The sequence below is a fragment of the Thunnus thynnus genome, chromosome 19 (assembly GCF_963924715.1).
Source record: "Thunnus thynnus chromosome 19, fThuThy2.1, whole genome shotgun sequence".
Classification (NCBI taxonomy): domain Eukaryota; kingdom Metazoa; phylum Chordata; class Actinopteri; order Scombriformes; family Scombridae; genus Thunnus; species Thunnus thynnus.
Window position 1 is genome coordinate 19,777,332 of NC_089535.1, and position 22,506 is coordinate 19,799,837.

The 22,506-nt window shown below is 41.0% G+C and overlaps 1 protein-coding gene across 3 annotated transcripts in view; it reads left to right on the forward strand.

Annotated features, from left to right (window-relative positions):
• Positions 1–6,245: 6,245 nt before the first annotated feature.
• LOC137170259 (poly [ADP-ribose] polymerase tankyrase-1-like) overlaps positions 6,246–22,506 on the forward strand; it is an 81,952-nt gene continuing 65,691 nt past the window's right edge. The window contains exons 1-4 of one of the 3 annotated variants that reach the window (XM_067573462.1): positions 6,246–7,036; positions 10,304–10,419; positions 11,771–11,879; positions 16,915–17,010. In XM_067573462.1, coding sequence (XP_067429563.1) covers positions 6,541–7,036; positions 10,304–10,419; positions 11,771–11,879; positions 16,915–17,010 — 817 coding nt within the window. In that variant the 5' untranslated portion in view covers positions 6,246–6,540. The remainder of the gene's footprint in view (positions 7,037–10,303; positions 10,420–11,770; positions 11,880–16,914; positions 17,011–22,506) is intronic. The other 2 variants (XM_067573463.1, XM_067573464.1) reach the window with 2 other exon arrangements.

Genomic DNA, 22,506 nt, shown 5'->3' on the forward strand with positions numbered 1-22,506 from the left:
GCAATTAAAAGATGATGAAGGTTATGTTTTTGAAACAGGGCTGCAGTTGATACAATAAAACAAGAATGAGACTCATGAAAATGTTACGGAGGATTCTGTGGTCTCTTTATATAGTCTTTTATTCAGCTCAGGCAAACATACAACAGTACTGCTATTAGGGATTGAACCAATTTATTGGTATGGAGAACTTCATTTTAAAAAAGACACATTTGAATTTCCTAACAAGTAAACAGGTTTAGTAGAACCTCAGTGATTATCACTGTTTAGGTTTGAAAACACCACTGTGGCTGTGTGGGAAGTGTTTTTAGCAAGAATGTAGTTCTGCTGGAATCGTATGACAACTGCTCAAAAACCTTTCTGCCTCTTTGTCTTTCTGTTCTCTTCATCCTTCCTTCAGTGTATTTCTATGTTGTCAGTTTCTGCCTGTTGCTAATTAATAATGTTCAAAACCTCAAACTCTCATGACATCACCATGTACAGATCCTGGGGTCAGTGTGACCCACAAACAGCAAGGTGATTAGTTTTCTAAGGATCTGAACAACCTGTGAACAACTGATGATACACCCAGAAACTACATTGTTAAAGTTTACCACACCTCAACCTCAAAGTGTTTTTTTTAAAACATGCTGTGTTTTCTTACTGCGCCACTGGTGAACAAAACTTGGAAATAATTTCCTAAGGACCACTGGAACCTTAAGCGTTTTCCTTTAGGACTTAAGTTTACTGCTGAGAGCTTTGAGGTTTTTAAATGTGTGAAATATAAAATCATCCATAACTGTGCTGATTCAAATAATCAAATCATATGTTCTTGAAGCTGCCTGGATCATCGTTGTTTTTGTTCTGAGAATTGTTTTTTCAAGTCAGATTTGAGCTTTGACACACAAGGAACAGTTAAAGGAAGTATGAGAGGTATGTCAACCAACCAGACGCAACTTTGCATACTCATCTCCTGACACCACAGTCTTGTTTTATCAGCAGCTGTCATGTGTAATCAGCTGTCATATCATCACTTCACTTGAACACATAAAAACCAAAGAGGATTGTGGAACACTGTGGTTCAATATCTAATTGTAAATATCTACTTTTGGTGCTGATACTACTACAACCACAGCTATTACTTCTACTACTACTTCTATGACTACTATGATGTATTTTAAGGTGAAAAAAGGATATTATCAGCAGCAATTAACATAATGTTTCTGTTGAAGCATAGGGGCTTGATGATGACTTCTGGTGACTAATCCGTTAGGACTTCTTGGCCTCAAGCAGAGATAAAACTGCCTGTTGTTGAAACAAAAGTTCCCACACTATTGTAGCTTCAACATACTCTGAAAATCTCTCTTACCAATTTTTATTTTTATTTTTTTTTGCATTAATCAGTGTGAAGAGCACCTTAACTGTTTTCATTTTTAATCTTCTTGCAGTTTGTGCTTTGCTGTAAGGCAAAGCAGCAACAGGCTTTTAAGCTTGAATGTGAAAATGTATTTAGAACCTGATCAATCCTTTTGAAATGACAAATCATGGTTTAGATGCAGCTATCTTTGTTCCAGTATGTCACAATGATGCTGTATGCTTTCTACATCTACAGTTTCATTCGTCATGGCATTTCCATCGCAGATCATGTCACAGTGATTGCATAATGCATTTCCAAGGTGCTAATAATAATCTGTGGATATGATACATGGATACAAACTGGCTGTCACACACATACAACTGATGCAGTGTAATAGTGCCTTCATTTAGGTCTCATTCTTCAGATCCCGGGCTCTCACTATCACATATATATCATATATAGGTATAGGTTGTATGTAACGTTTTTTAGAATTAGTTGTCACCAAAAGGAGAAGGGACTGGTATATTAGACCAAATTAGCAAATTATAAATTAAAAAGAAACAGAATACAGTCTGTCTATTTATTTATTTCTGTCATAGATAGTTGGGCTTTTATGTTTCTTCATGGTGAAAATGAATGCACAGTTTTGTGTGTACATAGTGACTAAAGATGCTGATCTTGCCTTTGGCTCAAACACAAGGATTTTGGCTATAAACATGACCCACATCAGGCAGTTGGGGATCTCTTGTGTGAGAAAATATGTTAAATCCAGAAATGAATTTAGAAGAATGATGAGAGGGATGCCAGAGTTTGTGCCGTTGCCCAAAACTTCTGTAAAGGCTGTAATGCTTTCTTGCAGATTGTCTGCCTCTATCTGGTAGCCAGTTAATGTGATAATCTGTTAGTTAACTGTCTAAAGTGAAGGGACGTTTTCCAAAAAATATATTTTTTTAAATGTGGCACAGTATCTCAGTCATTAGTCGCAGTGTTGCCTTATCGAGAAGGTCCTTAGATGAAATCGCAGCCTTCTGTCAGGAGTCTTCCTCGTGCTTGGGTTGATTTTTATCTTGGTGCTCACGTTTCTTTCTGCAGTTGAAAAACATGTAGCCACGGTCAGGTAAACCACAAGTCAATACCACAGGTTTATGAATGGAATTAGTAGTATGTAGTCTCTCTAGTTTACTGTTTTGCACTCTCTCAGAAAATCCGAATTTGGGTGGAGCTGAGGAGGAACAATCAAGACAGACAAAACCAGAGTAGCAACTAAAATGTCAGAGCGTGGTTGGCCGAGTCACCTGTCAATCAATCAAACGCACCTTTAGACTTAAGACTTAAATCAGATTGAAATTTAAACAAAGGAAATAATGTTATTTCAGTAACTGCAGGCAGATTTTCAGTGTATTATCTAAATGAAATTACATCTGATGAATCCATATGATAGTTTAGTGCCACACTGTTTGCACACTCAAACAGTGTGCAAACAGTGTGTATTGTACAGTTTGTCTGTCATTTACATTTAGTGTAATGTGTGAATTGCATGTTCATTATAAAGTACACACTGGAATGATATATTTTACAATATATTCTTATAGGCTACTCCTTTGTTGTATCAGTGACTGGCGCAGCTCCTGTATTCTGGAGTCATTACCAATAGTCTCCACTGGAGGGAAGTATTGTTTTCAGGCAGGCCAGCTGACATTAATCAACTCATCAAATACTGCATAGGCCTGTTACATTGAGCTAAAATAATCTCTCACATATTAAATGACTGCCATTACATTTCCCAGCCCTTCATTTGCATTAAACATTTTTGGTGTATTCAGATAATTAAGTGAAGCTGGTAGGGATGTAAATAATTAATCAATTATCGGTTAACTGCTGTTAATATTTTAAAGGTGCAGTCAATGACATTGAGCCTCACTGGATGTCAGCAAACAACTATTTACTCTGTAAGGATATAGTAGAGTAATGGCGACCTGAGCAGTGAATGAAGTCACACTCCCTCTGTGAGTGTTGTTAACCGAGCTTCTCTGTTCTTTGTTTCGGTAGCCACATCGGCCGCACATGCATGGTAGTGCATATGAGTCCCACCATGTCCCATGGATGTATAAAAAGAATCTGGATACAGCGTTTCATTCCTATGAAGGTTGCTCAGTGGTGCATGAAGCCAAAAAAGTTCAACTTCTTCTGCTTTGCTTCCGCATCTGTGGGGCCCATAGAGCAAGCACACTAATGACTTTTGCCGGCAAAGCCGACTACTTCCGGTTTAGATTCTAAGCATGCCTTAAAGACATAAAGACCTGGATGACCTGCTACTAAACTCAGACAAAACTGAGGTTATTGCCCTTGGCCCTGAACACCTTAGAAACACATCATCTAACGATATAGCTACTCTAGATGGCATTGCCCTGGCCTCCAGCACCACTGTAAGGAATCTGGGAGTTATCTTTGATCAGGATAAGTCCTTTAATTCCCATATAAAACAAATTTGACTGACTGACTATTTTCACCTATGTGATATTGCAAAATTCAGGCACATCCTGTCTCAAAAAGATGCAGAAAAACTAGTCCACACATTTGTTACTTCCAGGCTGGATTATTCCAATTCCTTATTATCAGGCTGCCCTAACAAGTCTCTAAAGACTCTCCAGCTGGTCCAGAATGCAGCTGCATGTGTACTGACAAAAATTAGAAAAAGAGATCACATTTCTTCTATTTTGGCTTTGCTGCATTGGCTTCCTGTAAATTCCAGAATAGAATTTAAAATCCATCCCCTCACCGACAAAGCCATTAATGGTCAGACATCCTCATATCTTAAGAGTTCATAGTACCCTATTATCCCACTAGAACACTGCGCTCCCAGAATGCAGGTGGTCTGCTTGAGGTTTCTTGTTTCTTCCCATTAAAAGGGAGTTTTTCCTTGCCGCTTTCACAAGTGCTCCCTCAGGGGGGAATGTTGGGTCTCTGTAAATTAAAGAGTACGGTCCAGACCTGCTCTATGTGAAAAGTGCCCTGAGATAACTTCTGTTATGATTTGGCGCCATATATATATATATATATATATATATATATATATATATATATATATATAAAACTAATTGAACTGAGTTGAACTGAATTAATGCAGAAGAAGAGGGACGTGTGGTGTACCTGTCAGAAACTGTTCTGCAGAGTTGCTGCAGTACCTGGTTGCGCCACTAAGTGGAGCCTCTTGCGCTTTAATAAGGTTGGGTTACAGGTGTGTTTGGTGACCGCCCATAAGGGCTGTACTAATTTTAAAACAAACGCATCTCCCTGCCGTCCAAGCAAAGAAAAAAGGCGCAGCGTAGCTCGATCTGCTCACAGCGACATTCGTGTTGATGAACTCTGAAGCATAAAGTTGTAAAAAGTCAGAGTTGATGTTTGGCAGCTGTCCGGTTTAGCTATATGAGGCTCAAGCTATTGCTTAACTAGCATCTTGAACAGAAGCAGCTGCTCGTATAATGTAGGCTGAGAGCTGAGTGTCAGAGAGCAGAGAGCAGCTCTATGATGCTAATGTCCAGGACAAGCAGGACTCTAAGTGATGAACAATGTACTAAAAGCTAACACTGCCCTGTTCTGAGTAGACGTGCATTTTAGCGGTGAGAGAAAATGGACTGATAAAGTTGGAGCGACAGTGTCTGTGCGTCTGTTGCAGCTGAGCAGCTGTTTCTATCAGCTGGACTGAAGTCTGTCGTGGTGAACTGTTTTCATTTATACGATAACGTTACGGGTTATTGACTTGTTTTGATTAAATGTTAATTAATTGTTAGATCTGTCCAACACATCTAGTCTCATCTAATTATGTCCTCTAATGGAGCTGGAAGTTATGCAACTGTTTGCTGTGTTTAATACTTTGGATCTTATCGGGCCAGTTGATGAATAGACGGGAGCTTTTAAATGTTAAATTAACTCCTGATTTTGTGTTATTTAATTTATCATTACTGTATCTGTGCTTTGAACTACTTACTAATGTAGCCTACTCTGATTTTGTGTCGACCATATATCATGTCAGTGGTTAACATGGTTTTATAATGGAAAAATGTCCTGGGAGTGGAACTGGAGTCAAGGTGTCGGGGGAGGATGCTGAGGAATCTACTCAGTATTATGGATAAAGCCTCTCATCCCCTGCACGCCACACTGGACTCATATCAGAGCACCTTAAGCCGTAGACTGAGACCACCGAGGCTTCACAGAGACTCACAGGAGGTCTTTTTCCACCAGCTGCCATCGAACTGTATAATTCGTCCCCCTTCTGCAGGACGGACAGCTGAAACATCTGACTGAGAACATTGATATCAATATCATGTGCAATATTACTTTTCTATTTTAGTTTACTTATTTTACTAAATTTATGTCACTTTTATTGTTATTCTATTATCTGTTATTCTTTTATTGTTATTCTATTAGGCACTGGTGTTATACCTCTTACATTTATTGTTTTTATTCTTATGTTGTAATTTTTGAGCAATCTCTGGCACAAGAATTCAGGATTAATAAAGTTCTATCTTATCTTAAAACGTGCAGCATATTTCATAAATTGTTCATGATTAACCGATAGTCGATTGTTAACACGGCTGAGTATCGATTAAATAAATTGTTTAAAATTTGCGTCCTCAGAAGCTGATGACCTGTATGAGATACACTCATGGATACACTAAACATTTATTCAAGGTCTTAGTGTCTATAAAAATAGTTTTATATATACATAAAGCCAGGTTAATCTGCATGAACACAGATGCTACACATAAAGATAGATGAAAATTAAAGATGTGACAAACGGGTGAACATTTTTTTTGTATTGTCACATTTCACAATTATTAACGATTTCTTTGGGTCCATTGAAAAAACATGCAACATCCTCTTATATTTAGCCAACCTCCAAATATAATATATAATATTTAATGTCGCCTATAATTAAAGCATATTTTGTGATTTAAACATTAATCAGAGACTAAAACAAGCTTCTGATAAATATTTGTGTAAATTGGTAAGTAACCACATTTTTTGCAAAGTCATTAATCTTCCATATGATTCTCTATAATATTATAAAGGTGCCTCCCAGTGAGACTTTTGTTTATTCCAAACAGTCCATTTAATGTAATCCCAATGAGCCCGAGCGGAAGTTTGACTTTCCTCGGCAGGAAATTGTCAGCAGTGTTTTTGTTGCTAGTGGGGACTGTTGTGTTATGAAAATGGCGACGCCTCGTCGCTCCTCTCAGCAGCAGCAGCCAAACTCCTTGCTGTCCTCCCCGCCCCGCGGCTCCCCTCGCCCCGGGACCCCGCCTGGTTCCCCGCCGGGACCCTCCGACGATGCCACCCCGCTTTCCCACGGAGACAGGATAGAGAACACGGCTGACGGCGAGGCAACTCCGGCCTCTCCCACCACCACCTCCCCTGCTCCGGCCCTCAGCAGCAGCGGCAGCAGCAGCAGCACTAGCAGCAGCGCTAGCTCCCCGACCACCACCGAGGGCAGCGGGACCAGCGCAGGCTCTACGCCCGACTCGGGAAGCAGTGACCCGGGCAGCGGTAGCAGCGGCGGTGGTACTAACGGGGCTTTCAGGGAGCTGTTTGAAGCCTGTCGTAACGGGGATGTCTCGAGGGTGAAGAAACTCGTGGATGCGGTGAATGTGAACGCAAAAGACATGGCAGGACGCAAATCGACACCCCTGCATTTCGCAGCAGGTAACCGAAATCATATAACAAACTGACGTCTTCTTTTCAGACTGTCCGACTGCATTTAGGCGGTGCAGCACAAAAATAATCCACGTGGGTGGGACCACAAAGTCATAAACAAAGGTTGTTAGCAGAGCCATCAGCTGTATGTTTCACCACAATAACAATTTTCAGGGCTGTTTTGATCAGCAGATATCATTTGCACCAACAAAGACAAACACCCTGTACATTTTCTCGAAAACGTGCATAATATAACGTGTATACTCATAATTCCAGTCTGTTGGACACACTTTTTTCCTCTGGACCATTTACCAGATGCACATCATGATGTAATATTATTACAAATCTGCAGGCCATATCTTTTCTGTTGTCATAACCAATTCTCCATCTCTATTTATGCCATTGTCAGTATTTAAAGTGTGATTCAAACGGGATAGCAGCGTAATGAAATAATCAGTTATAGGAGGATAACAACACAGAGTGGTTTACAAAGTTAATATAATCTTATTTGGGAAGCAGCAATGGCACAATTTGATTTCCCGGTACTGTTGTACCTTTTTCACACACCGATTTCCATTTTAATTTGTGTAAAGGGTCATTGTGTAAGAATTCGCAGCCTGATCCAGACAAATGAGGGCAGCATATCACCCCACCCACCCTTCTCCCCAAAATCACCCCACCACCATTTTAGTGTAAAGCTCACTGTTTACAATGAATCTGTGCTATGGTGCTGTTAATATATCAAATTGCTACAGAGACATTCGAGCCAGCGGTAAGTTGCAAAAGAGTTGCACAGATCAGAAAGTGGTTGCACCACAGAGATGACTTGCAACATAACTCTCAGCAACAACTAGTTAATTACACACATGCCCTAAGGGTATATGTAAATAAAATGTCACAGAATTCACTAATGCTTTTTCTGTCACAGCATACATTTTTCATTAATTGCTGCCATTTTGCAACACAGTAATCCAGTAGAAACCTAATTTATTTATATTTCAATATCGATCCAGCTCACTACAATGTGCTATGATGCCAAATGGCTCATGCCAGCTTTCACATAGGTGGTGCAGCCCAGTGCAGTTTGTTGGATCAGCTGACATGACCAGCTGATCTCTCACCCAGCCAGCGTCTGAGCAGTAGCCAGCTGCTCTGACAACATCAGTGCAACTTTCCAAACAGGTGTTATTTGGATAAACTGACCAAATATTGGGATTCTACATGGTTACTTTCTCACCTGAAAAAATATTAAAACATAATGAAGTGACATATTAACACTCTTACAGTGAATATTTCAACAGCTTTCAGCCTGGCTTCACCATCACTGCCAGTGGCTCAGGGCACATGGATGTTTTAAGAGAACTGGATACAGGTTGGAGGCGGGGCCCCGTTCATTCCCATGAAAGTTGCTCAGTGGCACATGAAACCACTCCCCGCTGTAAAGAAATTACCCGATTGTAAACATACCGCACGTGCTCTATGGGCTGCATGCTCACTAGAGACTTCTGCTGACTGAGACCGCTAACTGCGGGTTTAGCCTTCAGGCTAACTTGAATGGGGATAAAATTCAATGGTGCAGCTCGTCTAGACTTTTGAAATGTGATGGATGGATCAAATTCTGATAGTGAAATAAAAGTCATTTCGCGGGGGTTGTGACACTCAAAAAAAATGTATCCACTGATTAATAGACATCTCTCTCACAATGTAGGCTAAATCTATGGGAAAAAGTCTTTTTGGGCCAGTGTGCATCATGTGACGTTGTAATTACACAGTTTGGCCGCTATGTCAAATTTGCTTCGAAGCCCGGAACTGTTCCTGTATCTACTACTTATACATCCATGTCAGGGCAGCACTACTTCTTCTTCCTCTCATGTTTGACTGAGGGCAGACTGGATGCCACAGTGAGGTACAAAGTGGTATTATGAGACAGGATGGCCGGACGAGCTGGAGCTAGCTGGTTAGCATGCTAACTTCAGTAGATATCTCTGCAACACAATACATGTACATCTTTGACATAACGTCAAAATTGTTATTTCTTCACATTCTTTTGATAATTTTAGTTAATTTTGGAAAGTTTTAAACTAAAATTTTGGCCAATTCTTACACATTGAACCTTTAAAGTTTGTTAATTATCTGACAATTTGAGCTACATTTGGAAGGAAACTTACCTAAAATAACCTGAAATCAAACAGGTTGTGACATATCACGTCTGCGTCTTCACCACAGTCAAACAGTGCTGTCACTGCACGGTTGATTTTTGTGGTTACAGTCGATGATATTCTCTTTTAAAATCAGCTACTTGGCAACCTATAGGGCTCACTTGCATCTGAGCTCAATGGCTATTCAAAATGCACAAGTAGTACTCAGATGATGTCAAAAAACAGCGAGACCAATGAAATCTGCTGAAATAAAAAGGTTTGCAGACATAAATGAAACAAAACAACCAAGGTGATTTTAATTCAGACTTATCTATGAATGTGGCATGATATTGTTTTATGTGAGCTCTGCCTTTGGTTTAATCTAAGTTTATACAATGCGGCATACCAACGGTTTACCCTGAACTTTAATATTGTTGTTAAATGAAAGCTAGGGTAATGGAGTACATTTATTTTTGCTGAGAGCAAAATGTAGAGAACACTCAATCATCTCGACGATAGATTAAGATTCAACCCTGCAATTTCATTTCATTTAATTTCACTCTTCAATCTTCCATTTTAGTCTCTATTACACTTGTTCATGAATAAAAGAAGTCCACGGTTATGAAAAAGTGCTCGTCTTCACTTCAGCTCTTCAGTTCCAGGCCGTTTGTTATTCTTTCACCAGTGCCGATAAAAAAAAGAAAAAAAAATATGTACAGCTGTTTTATATCTGAGGTCTTTCAAATCCTCAGCAGCCTGAACAAGAACAGATTCTTCCGAGTCCCACGGCGCGTTCGTAGTGAAGACATAACAAGCTTCACTTGTATTGCACTTTCCTAAACAGCTGCTACACGTGTCTTACTAAACAAATTAACAATATATATACATAGAAAAAGGCCCGAAAGACAAATTGGAATTAATTATTGATTCTTAATATTAAATGCTAACTCAGGATTTTGTCCATTTTACCTATTCAAAGTTTCAGGATATCTAAGAGCCTCTAAAATCTTCTGTTAAAGATGCAGGTTTGAATTGATCTTGCGCAAAAACTTAGGTGCAGTATTTTCTGCTGGACATCACCGTTAGACGGTTGTAATGCGTCTTCACTCGTCCCTCCCTCTCTCTCCTCTTTTCTCAGGTTTTGGGAGGAAAGACGTGGTGGACCACCTGCTTCAGACGGGTGCCAACGTGCACGCTCGGGACGACGGGGGTCTGATCCCGCTTCACAACGCCTGCTCGTTCGGCCACTCTGAGGTGAGACTTTACACACGTACATTTCGACACGATTGTGTGTCGGTTTTGCCGTTTTTGTGTTCAGGATGGGTCGTTTTGCCACTGCTTTGCCACTGAGCTGCAGAGATTCAGACAACAATATAACAATTTACATGCTGATGATTGAAGGTGAAGCACATTATTACAGGGTAAGAGAGTGAGACACAAATGTGAGAAGTACAGTTAATACTTTAGTACAATTGAAATGATAGCTGGTGATAAAAATATCTGGAATACGGCAGTGTTGTGCACAAGAATCAGTGTGGTGGTAAATTTCAGATTGGATGTTGGGACAAACTGTTAACAGTGTTGTTATGAGAGCAAAAGATAATTGTGTTAAAATATGCTGTAAACTCTAATGTGCTTACTCAGCCTTAAAGATCACAATGACAAAACCTGAACATATTACACTTCACTGTCACTGCTACTTCAGTATTCTGACTAGGCCCCGATCAGACAGAGTGCTTTTTAGCAGCCTGGGGAGGCTTTTTGCAATTGTTTTCAATGACAGTGAAGCTTTTTGCTCATTGCTTTTGTGTTGTTGAGTGCCTCGCGTTTTTGCAGGAGCGCCCTGAACGCTTCGAGTTGAAAAAACTTCAACTCAGAGCAGAAAAGCGCCCAACGTCGTTTGCTTTTATCCCCCATTGTCCAATTGGATGAATTGAGACGCGAGCCTTCTGTGGTGGAGACAACAAGTGGAGACGACTATCACGGAGGACAAACTAATAGTGGCTGTTGCTGGATACCCGGAGCTATATGACTTAACCGATCGTTACCATGATATGAACAGAGAACTGCAGGCCTGGAGTGAGTTTACTTCACAGCAAAATAACAGTTAGGCTAAGGACAGGTGATTTGTTGGCTGCCTAGCAACAGTAAAAAAAAAAAAAAAAAGACGCAGCAAGCTGCTCTTTTTTTTAAATTGTAGGATTCAACAGAAAAGGCAGTGTGATGCACCTCGCGTTTTGCAACTTCCAAAAATTGCTCTGTCTGATCGGGGCCCTGGGATTATCTGTGACAGATGTGCTCATGCTTTTCTGCCTCCTGACTGTTAACCACTGTGATCAATGTAATGTTTACGATTTCAAATGTTTTAGAGGCTTTTAGAGCTTTGTTGGGGAGCACTCTGCAGTCTTGTCAGGAACCTGTCATACTAATGCACCTACATGATCACAATGATGATTTAGACATCCAATCCGAAACCAGTCACCACGACTAGAGTTCCACCGCTGAACCCGAAAGTTGTTGGACTTGCTTTCACGTTTCTTTCACCTGATTTGATGTATTTTGTGAAATAAAGAATGAACTCAAACGTTCTGTATGTTGTTGTCAGGTGGTGTCCTTGCTGCTGTGTCAGGGGGCCGACCCTAACGCTCGAGACAACTGGAACTACACGCCGCTACATGAGGCTGCCATCAAGGGCAAGATAGATGTCTGTATAGGTAAGCACATGGGTGTATGTTTACTACTTTATTGTTCCTTTTGGCACAATAAAAGTCAGTGTGGTTCCTCCATGGCTAAATGTGTTTATTCATTTGTGATGATTATGCTGTGGCAAATTTTAAGTTATTAAATTCTTCATTGGGTTTGAAGGCAACTGTGTGTGTGTGTGTGTGTGTGTGTGTACCTTTGTTTTAAATGCTTCTTCCCTGTCTCCCCTCTAAAGCCACAACCTGGAGTTCTGTATAATCACACAGTCATTTTAGAAACTATAATAAGCAACCCGTGGATTGTGAGCTATTATTTTCCATTAAGTATAAAGCAGCAAATAACCTGTAAATTGCAATTACTGTGTTCCTGCTCGTTCTTAAGCCTACGCAGGGGACAAAAGAGCATTGATTTCTTTCTCTTTACTTTATATGAGCTCCCACAAATGTAGTTTTAATTTTATAAGTAAAACAACAACACAGTATCGGTTTAGAAAGGGCAGCAGCAGCAGCAGCAGCAGCAGCAGCCATTGATCTTTAAAGGTGAACCGAGAAATAGAAAGGCGGTGTCACTGATCCCTGAGGAAAATCAGACGAAATCCGTCTGAGCAGAAGGTTGTAGGATCATCTTTATGATCTTAATGGAAAAGCGCTGCTCAACATGAGGTGTAATAACAAACGACTGCAATGATAGTCAGCGTCACCTTGCTTCCAGCGTCGGGCTGGAGCGCTAAGAGCAACAAGGAGGAAAGTTGCACCAGTCATTTTTATGTCTACAGTAAGTGCTGCAGAATGTTTTGACTGCATAGCAGCAGAAGGCTTTGCAGAGCTGTGATGATCCCCGAGCACTAAATTCATCTTGTTGTTATTGATGTTTCAAAAAAAAATTATGAAAAACACTCGAATCGATGTGAAAGAACTTTGTTGTTGGTTCTTGCATAATGTGCATAAATCGACTTCATCCATTCCTGCTTGCTGTTGATTGTGAATCTGTGTAGCGTTTAACATCACAAGCAATTGAAAAGAGCACTTCAGAAATTAGATACAGCACAACAAAGGGTGTAACCTCTGAATGCCTCGCACTACCAGGCCTTGGAGGGAGCAGGTCATGCAGAGGGTGATGTGGTTTCTGCCACACCTCGTCAAAACTCGTTTTTGGGCAACACTTAGTTTCGTTTTATTCTGCAACAATGTTCTGGCCACATTTTCGGGGCTCACGTCATTGAAAGACACAGACGACTAAAACGTATAACGCTCCAATCGGCCTTGCATGACTGCCGAGCGCTGTTGTGTCGGAAGCGGCTGCCGCTTCCAGAAAATATTGCCTTGACAACAGTTTGTGAAGCGGGAGGATGATAAATACTTGATTTACTACTGGTTCATATTTTCAGGTCAAATTACCAATTTGTGAGATAATTTGAAAAGCTGGCACCTTCACCGCCTCCATCCTCAACTCACACACACATTTTCATACAAGGACAACTACGGCACACGTTTCCACTTATGATTATTCTCAAATTCTGAGTGTGGGCGTCCTTGATTGCAGCAACAGGGTGACGCTTTTCTGCATTACCGTTCTACAAATAACACATAGTACCGAATAAATGTCCCACTTGATCTCAGGCAAGTTCCACTAGCCGGCAAGTTCATTTTCTCTGTGTACAGAAATGATCTGAAAGCAGTGGCTGCCTGAGATGTTGGAGTCTGAAAACTTACAGTATGCTGTGGAAAGTGTTGCGCAATAATCTTGAGTAAACACAGCTTGCAGGTTAACAGCTCAAACAGGATGCAAACAATATTATGTTTGAATAGAAGAAAGTTTTTTAAATAACTGTTTTGAACCAGTTCTTCACAAATCAGATGATGTAGCACAGTTATTATTATTATTTTACTTGACATAATGATTAGCTTTGAGTGCTGAAAATCATTACTCAGCTAGTCAGTAAGTGTAGGTGTGCATATCCATTCCATAAAGCTTTTAAACATTTGCCCGACAAGGTCAGTGCCTGAGCATTTTGGGTAACCGTAAAGCACTCAGATGGACCTCAACAATAATATGTTTTGTTTTGTTTTTTTGTCCAGACAGCATTAACGGTTTCATAACAGTTTAAATTTGTTTGTGTGGTCTGGATCAGAGAAGGAAAGCTGACTTTGTTGCATGTTTTTTTTCTTTGGTTTGCAGTCTCAGCTCGCACAGACACAATCAAACCAAGCCATGTAAACAAAAGTCACATGACTTCCAGTGGCCTGTTTATTGGACAGAGTTTCTGTCGCCTGTCATCCTGCCAGGTTTCCAGATTTGGCAGCAGAACGAGAGTCAAATCAACTCTTGATTCGAGTAACTGCAGCGTAAGCTCAGCATATGATGGACTGTCTGTCCTCTACTCCGGCGCTCAGACGACTTGAGTAAGAAATTAATCTCTCATTACCAGACCGGCATCTCTTCAAGCTCAAGGTCTGGAGAAAATCTCAACAAATTTGGGATAAGAAGATCTTGGAAAATCCTAAAGCAGCCATACGATTGGCTCTGAGTTTGACTAAAGATTTGTCCTTGAGTTTCTCCGGACGACAGCGAGGTTGATGAGATGGAGGGCTGGTGATGTGATATTGGTGTGAATCAGTAGGGACATGGCTTTGTTCTGCTCGGCTTTCCAAGCATGATTTTTTTTTTCAAGGGCTAAATAAATAAACTTTATTAATGTCATCTTATACCCTTAAATCCGTACTTGGTTGTGTTGAATTGCAAGATGCCCTTTCAAGGGGTTTTAAATTGACTTAACTGAAGACGCTTGCATTGGTTAAAATAGCTCTATATGCATCCAGTTAAGGTTGCAACTAACAATTATTTTCACAGCGCGACACTCGTTGCAGACACCCTTTCGGTTTCAAGCGTTTATTTGTCGCTACAAGAATCCAGACAGTGTTATTTTTCTCAGTTTTAACTTGAAGAGACAGGAAAAGGAGTTGCTTTCCTTCATTATGTGAAGTGAAGGTTTGACTTTTGCCCAGTCAGTGCCTGAAGCTCTTTAAATGTTAATGTGTGCTGTGCAAAATTCCACCCAAAAAATATCAAAATGTAAATTTAGAACAACTAAAAAAAAAAGCCAGATGCATGCTATAGTCTCAAATTGTTTTACTGTTTACACTTGTCCTGTCTTATTATCGGCTTGTCAGTCATCTGTAAAGGATTTCGAGTTGCACTAATTGTACGCAAAGTGCAATACAAATAAAGTTTGATTTGATTCTCACAGGAAGGCTTTTACAGAGAAGCAGCTGTAGGAAAGCATTGGAGCTACATAACATCGTACCTGCCTGCTTTGTTTTATCTGCTGCTTTCATTCTCCAGCAGCTCCTTTGTCCTCATGATATGATCACTTTTGGCGAAACTTTTCCGAATTCAGCGTTCACGTTAAAAAAAAAAAGTCACAGCACAGACTCACAGTTTTGCACTTACTGGTTGATCATCAGCATCGCAGATAGTCACATAAGATAACTGCTGCAAATCTGACATTGTCCAGAAAACTAATCCTGTCCAAAAAAAGGGGATTTAGGTTGCTCAGAGAGGGCTTTTGCAGGTATTACAGGCGAGCCGTGCCCATTAGAGACAAACCCGAAAAACACAAAATGATAAGTTGACAGTTGCATCTGACTCAGAAACATTTACACAGAACCGGACTGCAAGATTTATGAGCTATTACTATCTGTCTATATGCATGACTTTGTGCATCAGAATGTCATTTCTCCCTTTGTCTCAGCTGAGCGAGTGAGTGACTAAGATCTGCGTCAGTGCCGGGGCAGAGGCACACGCATGCTCTTAGGCGTGCGCGCACGCACACACGAGGCGGCTATCTCTTCTTCTTCTTCTTCTCTGCTGGGTTTTAGCAGCGTAGTTTGAAGTGTACACAAGTCAAAGGGCATGTGCGCCGGGAACCGCTCAGCAATCACAACACTGGGAAGTGAAATGGAGAGGAAGGCAGTGAGCGTATTGACATTAGCGCCCGCAAAAGAGCTAATTTACAAAAAAAAAAAAAAAACAAAAAAAAACTGAGAACAGGCAGAGTTTGTTATTCAGCTCATACCTGACAGGTAGTCTTGCATGTCTTCTCTCCTCTCCCCTCCCCTCCCCTCCTCTCCTCTCTGTTTTTACTACTTCATCTCTCTCTGTCTCTCTTTCACACTCTTGTTTTGTTTTGCTCTCTCTCCCCTCTCTTCGTCCTCTACCTCTCCCATCCTCTCTGACTCTCTACTCCCCTGCCTCCCCACCACCACCCCCGCCCCTCCATCCCATCCTTCCCCCCCTCCTCTCCTCTCCTCTCCTCTCCTCCCCTCTCCTCTCTCATCTTGCTCTCCGCTGCATCGCTCAGTCAGTCGGAGAGGCGAGAGTCTCTCCACTCGCACTGCCCGCCCGCCTCGTCGCTGCTGCTGCCGCTACCTTAGCCGCCTCTCTTGACTCGTCTCTCTCTCTCTCTCTCCTTCACTCAATTTTATTTATCTTCTTGGCTTAAGCGTGCCCTCCCCTCCCCTTCCCCTCCATCCCCCTCATCAATGGAAGTGTAATGTGTTTTGTAGCCGGTCACGTAGCCGCTCTGTTAGGTCCGCTGTTTCTCCGGCGGTGTGTTGTAGCGTAGCTTTTGCTGCTCTTGTTGTGGCATGTCTGTTTACATCAGCAGCATGGCTCGCAGGGCAGGGGCAGCCAGGGGCAGCCGAGGGAGCAGCGCTAGCAACAGAGGAGGAGCAGCTGGAGGAGGAGGAGGAGAAGAGAAATGTGAAACAGTGCTCGCAGAAGGGCTGCCAGGAGACACAACCAGAGGAGGAGGAGGAGGAGGAGGAGGAGAAACAGGGGGGATAGCAGAGGAGCAAGGTGGTGGTGGTGGTGGTGGAAGTCCAGGAAGAGCAGTTTTGGGAGCGGGATGTGGTTTGGCAGCAGCAGCAGGAGCAGCAGCAGCAGCAGCAGGAGCAGGAGGAGGACTAGGAGGAGGTGTGTGTCGGGGAGTTTGCATGTCAGTCCAAGAGCTCAGCTACTGTCTGTGTCTGCCCTGTTGTTGTACAGTGTTACTGCAGCATGGAGCCGACCCCAACATCCGCAACACCGATGGCAAGTCTGCCCTGGACCTGGCTGAACCCTCCGCCAAGGCCGTGCTCACAGGTCAGTGCTACTTCCCTGTCCGTCTATATATATATATATATATATATATATATATATCTGTCTGGTGCAGATTGTGTTTGTTCCTGTTCTTAGTTTCTTGCTTGCTCTTTTTTTTTTTTCTAAGGATGGAGCACTCCTTTCTTAATTTTAACATTTTGTCCACAACTTTCCCCAACATTCAGCATGCTTTATTTCTTTTAAATCCTCATTTCCTCTTTTTGTCCAAGGCTGCAGGCAGTGTCACCTTGTTTTTTTTTTTTTTGTCCATTTATCAATCACCCTGTCATTTTGCAAAGCTCACTACGCTTGCTATTCAGTCTTTTCATCCAAGGCTGTACGCACGTTTCGCTCTCTGCCTCTCTCCAAGGCTGTAATCAGCGGTCAGAAGTGTTTGTGTCCCTGCTTTCTTTTCTACTCTCTTTTTTTTTTCTTTTTTTTTTTCTTTGAGTCCTCTCGTGGCTGAGGCTGCACTCATTGATCAGCTACTCAATAAACTCGCTTTCTGTGTTGGTTTTTGGTTTGCTCGCCTTTTTTCTCTCCTCCTCTTCCTTCCTTCCTTCCTTCCTCTTTCTTTCTTTCTTTCTTTCTTTGTCACGTCTTGCTGAAAAACAGAGGAATAACCCAAACAATGACACAGGAACCTTATCGAACAGTGTTTTCTTTAATACAGCACAATGCTGCAAACGATGACAAATTGAAAATACATTTAAATGTAGTTGGAGACTGTAAGAGCCCCACACGTCCCACCCCATCTGTTGGCCTCACGGGGAGCCATCATCATTTTCATTAGTGTCCCACTTGTGTTTATATGGGATGTTGAAGGCCAGTACTAATACTTTTGATTGATAATACTTCAATACTACCTTTTCTCACCAAAATATTCTGTCTATATATTCAGCGTTTTCCTACAATAACACTGCAAAGAAGAAGAAAAATGCCATTACACCCTGACCAGCAAAAAAAACTCATTGGAGAGCTTTAGTGACCACCATGGGACACTAAAGCTTTGTAGTGAAATTCAGACTAATTACCGGTTCCTTCATTGTTACGAGCTCATAAAGGCAAGGAAACACCTATTCAGTGCTAGAGGAACTGCTGGGATACAGTCACAGCTCTTAAATGAGGAACTAATTAAAAATATATCTTAAATAAATTGTAATTTTTTTTTTTTGCAGTGTCCTCTTCAGCAGACAGCTTAATTTACAGACACAGAAAAAACTTTCTCGCATATTTTCCAAGTCTCGTGATTCAGTTTGACATCTTTCCTCTTTGCAAATAATCACATCTTATCTTCACACTTTTAATGAACTTTTCGGCACCGTATTGTTTTCGCACAGGTTTGCTGAGTTGTGAGTCCGTTTTTTTTTTCTCTCTTCAGCTGGGGAGAGGCTGAAAGACATTGTTCTTATATTGAACTAAATTAGTTTTTGTTTGCCGTAGTGGAGCAGTAAAGAGAATGTTAAATTTAAATTCTCTCCTCCTGCATTCACTGTCGCTCACTTGCTCTCTCCGGGTATCGATGCGGGCTCTAAATCAGTTTCCGCAGCAACACTTCTGTGTTTACACTGGGTTACATCAGCAATTCGCCTCGTTCAGCCTCTTCGGTAAATGAGATAAATCTTGAGATACCACAGAGGGGGATTTCACCGCCGCCCCGTGAAAGATTATTGTCCTTGCCAGCTAGAATTGAAATGAGGTTGTTCGGGGCCAGAATTATTGAACATTGCCGCATATGTTGCAGTTAGCCCCCTTCACCCCCATCTCAGTGTCTCCCATGTTATAGTTTTATAATGGAGCTGTCATGAAAATGCAATTTATGAACAGTGCAACTGGAAGATTTAGCAGAGGGAGCGGTAATGAGTGGAGTAGACGTGCGATCAAACAGGATCCCAAACATTGCACATTTTAATAGTGTAAACAACAGACTGACTGGGACAGACTTGGATATAGTGCTGCTTACAAATTGTGTTTGTTTATTGACATTTCACACTAGCAGGGATCACATAATTATAACCAAGGGAAATTAGAAGTATATTCTACAACATCTAAAGACACAGCAAAAGTGGCTGCAGTGAGAATCAAAGATTTGAGGATTTAAAAAACTTTTTTTTTTTTCTTTTTAGCACTGAAATGAAGATTTAAGCAGAAACTGTTCAGCAACACATCCAGCCTTGTTATAATTTAGACTGATCACTTACCCTATCTCACCCCATAATGTGTGAAGATATCAACAGTCCAAAGCAGCAGCTCGGCACATAATGCACTTCTTGTGTCTTTTTTACCGGTGAGAACTGTCTAAAATCAGTTTTAGTGTGCAGCAGCTGCCGTCATGCATCACATTCATTTATGAGACAGGGTTGTTCCCGGCTTAGTGCGAGGCAAAGGTCCTCCCTCATCGGTGACCTACTGAACCTTGATTTATTTTCGTGTGGAAATACATTTTATCCAGATATATGAGGCCCCATCTGCCTGTGCTATGAATCTTAAACCTCTATAATGGGAAAAAAAGGATTTGGCTTTAAAACATGTTTTAATTTACATAAAATAGAGGCTGTAATAGACTCTCTTCAAGGCTGACAGTTTAACTTGTCATAGCAGGGAAAGCACAGGTGTAATTAATAACATTAATGATGGCTCTGTTCCATTGAGGTAATTCATGAAGCCACAGAATCAACACCTAGCTGGAATACAGCCTTAATGAAGGTTATTAATTACACCTGTGCTTTTCCTGCTATGACATGTCAAGATGTCTGCTGTGAAAAAGGTCGATTAGAAAGTAGCCAAATACTGACTATTAAAAAAAAAAACATTTTTACAGACCCCTTCATGACTTCCACAAAGCAGTTTTTACAGCATTGTGCTTAAAACATACAATGGCTGCATTCATTCTGACTTTTGTTCATTCCATTGATGCATTCAGGTGAAAATCTGCACTTAATAGAGAAATTAGTTGATCCATAACATTTGTACTTTGGCTCTCTCCTTTGTTGTCGGTCCCATCCTCCTGCAGTTGATTGTTCTGTATTCCGTCTGTGGTTCATATCTAACAAATTTACTGCCTCCTGTTAGAAACATGAATTATGCTCTTAATGGCCAGCACTAATTACTTAAACTATCACCCTGTTACATCGTCTTTTCACCTCGTGCCGCCCTGGAGTGATTCCACAATTGTAATTGCTATTGGCAGCGATGCATTGAACGCAATGCTCTTAAAGGCGGTTTTATTATTGACGGCATGGTCAGGTTTTCGTAAAGGCGGCAGAGAATATTTGAGCAAGGCTTTTAAATTCTCCTTCTCGGAAAAACTCGTCAAGAGTGTAAATGTGAGCGTATATAATTACGTGTGTTTGTATTTTTGTAGCCTCTATATATTGTTCTACTGTGACACTCTGCACGAGTCTTTTCCTCTCCGTCCTATATGTTCTGTGTCTACGATTTAGAGGTTCTGCTCCATTCTTCATCTCTGCCGCAGGCCAGCACAGCTTTCAGCTTCAGTCTGTGGTGATGGAAGTTTATATTGACCCATAAATTAGCTCTACTGCTCTGCCACATCCAAGAAACTGCTCTCAGAAATGATAGACTCTGTTCCTTTCTAGCAGGAGATGAGGAAAGGAAAGACAGAGAAAATTGTTTTTTTTTTTTTTTTTTAACCAGCCTCAAACACCTCTCACACTATGTCTCCTTTTCTTAAAGGAAGGGAAGGAACAGGAATCTGTGAGTTTAGCTTGTTTTAGGATTTTCTACAGTTGTTTGTCAAATAGTTTTCCTGATCATGGTGAACATATATCAGAACAGGGCAGTGTGGTGTTGATTGTCAGGTCTTTATTCAATCCTTTGATTCAGTCGCTCTGCAGAAATGCACACATGACCAGGGAATTCTGCAGATTTGCTGCTCCAGTCTATCGCTAACATGACACACAGCGATTCATACCACACCAGGGGGCAGGCTCACATGCACAACTGTACTTCCCACGCAGAATATTTGATGACAAAAGCCTGTGTGGTGTACTTCTCAACATTGTTTGCAGAAGTACATTGAGCTAATAAGGACGTATGGTACATATAGCATTATTGGTTGGGCAGATTATGTTTTTAGCATGGGCTTCATGACTGGCTTCATCTCTTACATCTTATCCAAATCAGTGTGTGTTACCGGTCAGAATCTGCTGTCGCATTATCAGTTGTGAAAAATATTCACAGTCAAGTCTAATGGAAAAGTAAATTCTTCAAAGCCAAACTGGAGGTAAAACTCTTCATTACGCCTTTGTGCTTTTGTAGTGTCAAAGCTTAGAGAGTAGCAAGTTAATTATATTGTTCCTTATCAGGTTACAAAGGAGGGCATGCACAGATTTGCTATGAGATTAGCCACCTAATCATCTAACAATCACTAAATGGTCACTGGCTCCCAGAGCTAAATTCAGACAGTCCAGGGCACACAGCTTTTATCAGATGTTGGAGCGAAGCTGGTATGTTTAGGCCAGATTTATAGTCCTGCGTTAATGTAGAGCAGGTTTAAAAGAGTCTGATAAGTCTTCTCTTTTTTTGGTAGTGCGCGATGAACTTGTATTTTGTGATCAAGCAGTCATTTTCTACAAACCACTTAGAGGCACTGCTCTCTATCACAATGTATATGAGAGTATATAAACTTTTGGTAGCCAGTATCATCAACAATACAAAACACGTCCATCTAGTGTTTTGGTGGACAAGTATTTCGTAGTGTATTCCATTAAAACCAGTATGCAGTGGACTTAAATCAACTTTCTCTTGAATTCTACTGTCAATATTTACTCATAAAGAACATGGCAATGTTATGTAACCATAAATATAAAAGAAGGAGTAGTCTTTGCATTGCTGTAAAATGGTAATGCAGACAGTGTGTGATATTTCAAATTAGGACCCATGGCAAACCTCAACCTCAACCTCAATAAATAGTTAAATATTAAAACTACATTGGTGGAACTGAGTGCTTTTAACTGGGGTTCCCCAGGACCCCAATATGTTGGTATTTTTAAAAATCACAACACAACTAAAACAGAAACAGAAAACAATGATATGAAGTCAGTAGGAACAAATTGATTGACAAAGTCATGAAAAATTGGAATGATAGAATAAAGCACGTGATATATGACAAAAAGTGAACCTCTAGGGTCTGAGGGTACCCCAGTCGGTAGGACACAGAATACTCATCACTCACGGTGGGTTCATGATGATCCATTACAAGAAAATATCCAATAGTTACTAGTCACACAAGAACTGAGTCTCCAACCATAGTGCCCTTAATAGTGCTGCTTAACTTGAAGTTTGATGTTTATTATTGAAGTTGTCAGTATACATTGATGTTGACTGCTAACTCAATCAGCCACACTTGACACTTTGAATGACACTCAACATGATGGAAGATTGAAAAGTTGTTTCATCAACTAAAAGGGAAAAAAAGACCTCCAGGCTGCCCACTATGTGACCATATTGACCACAAGTTGAATCTCAAAATCCCCA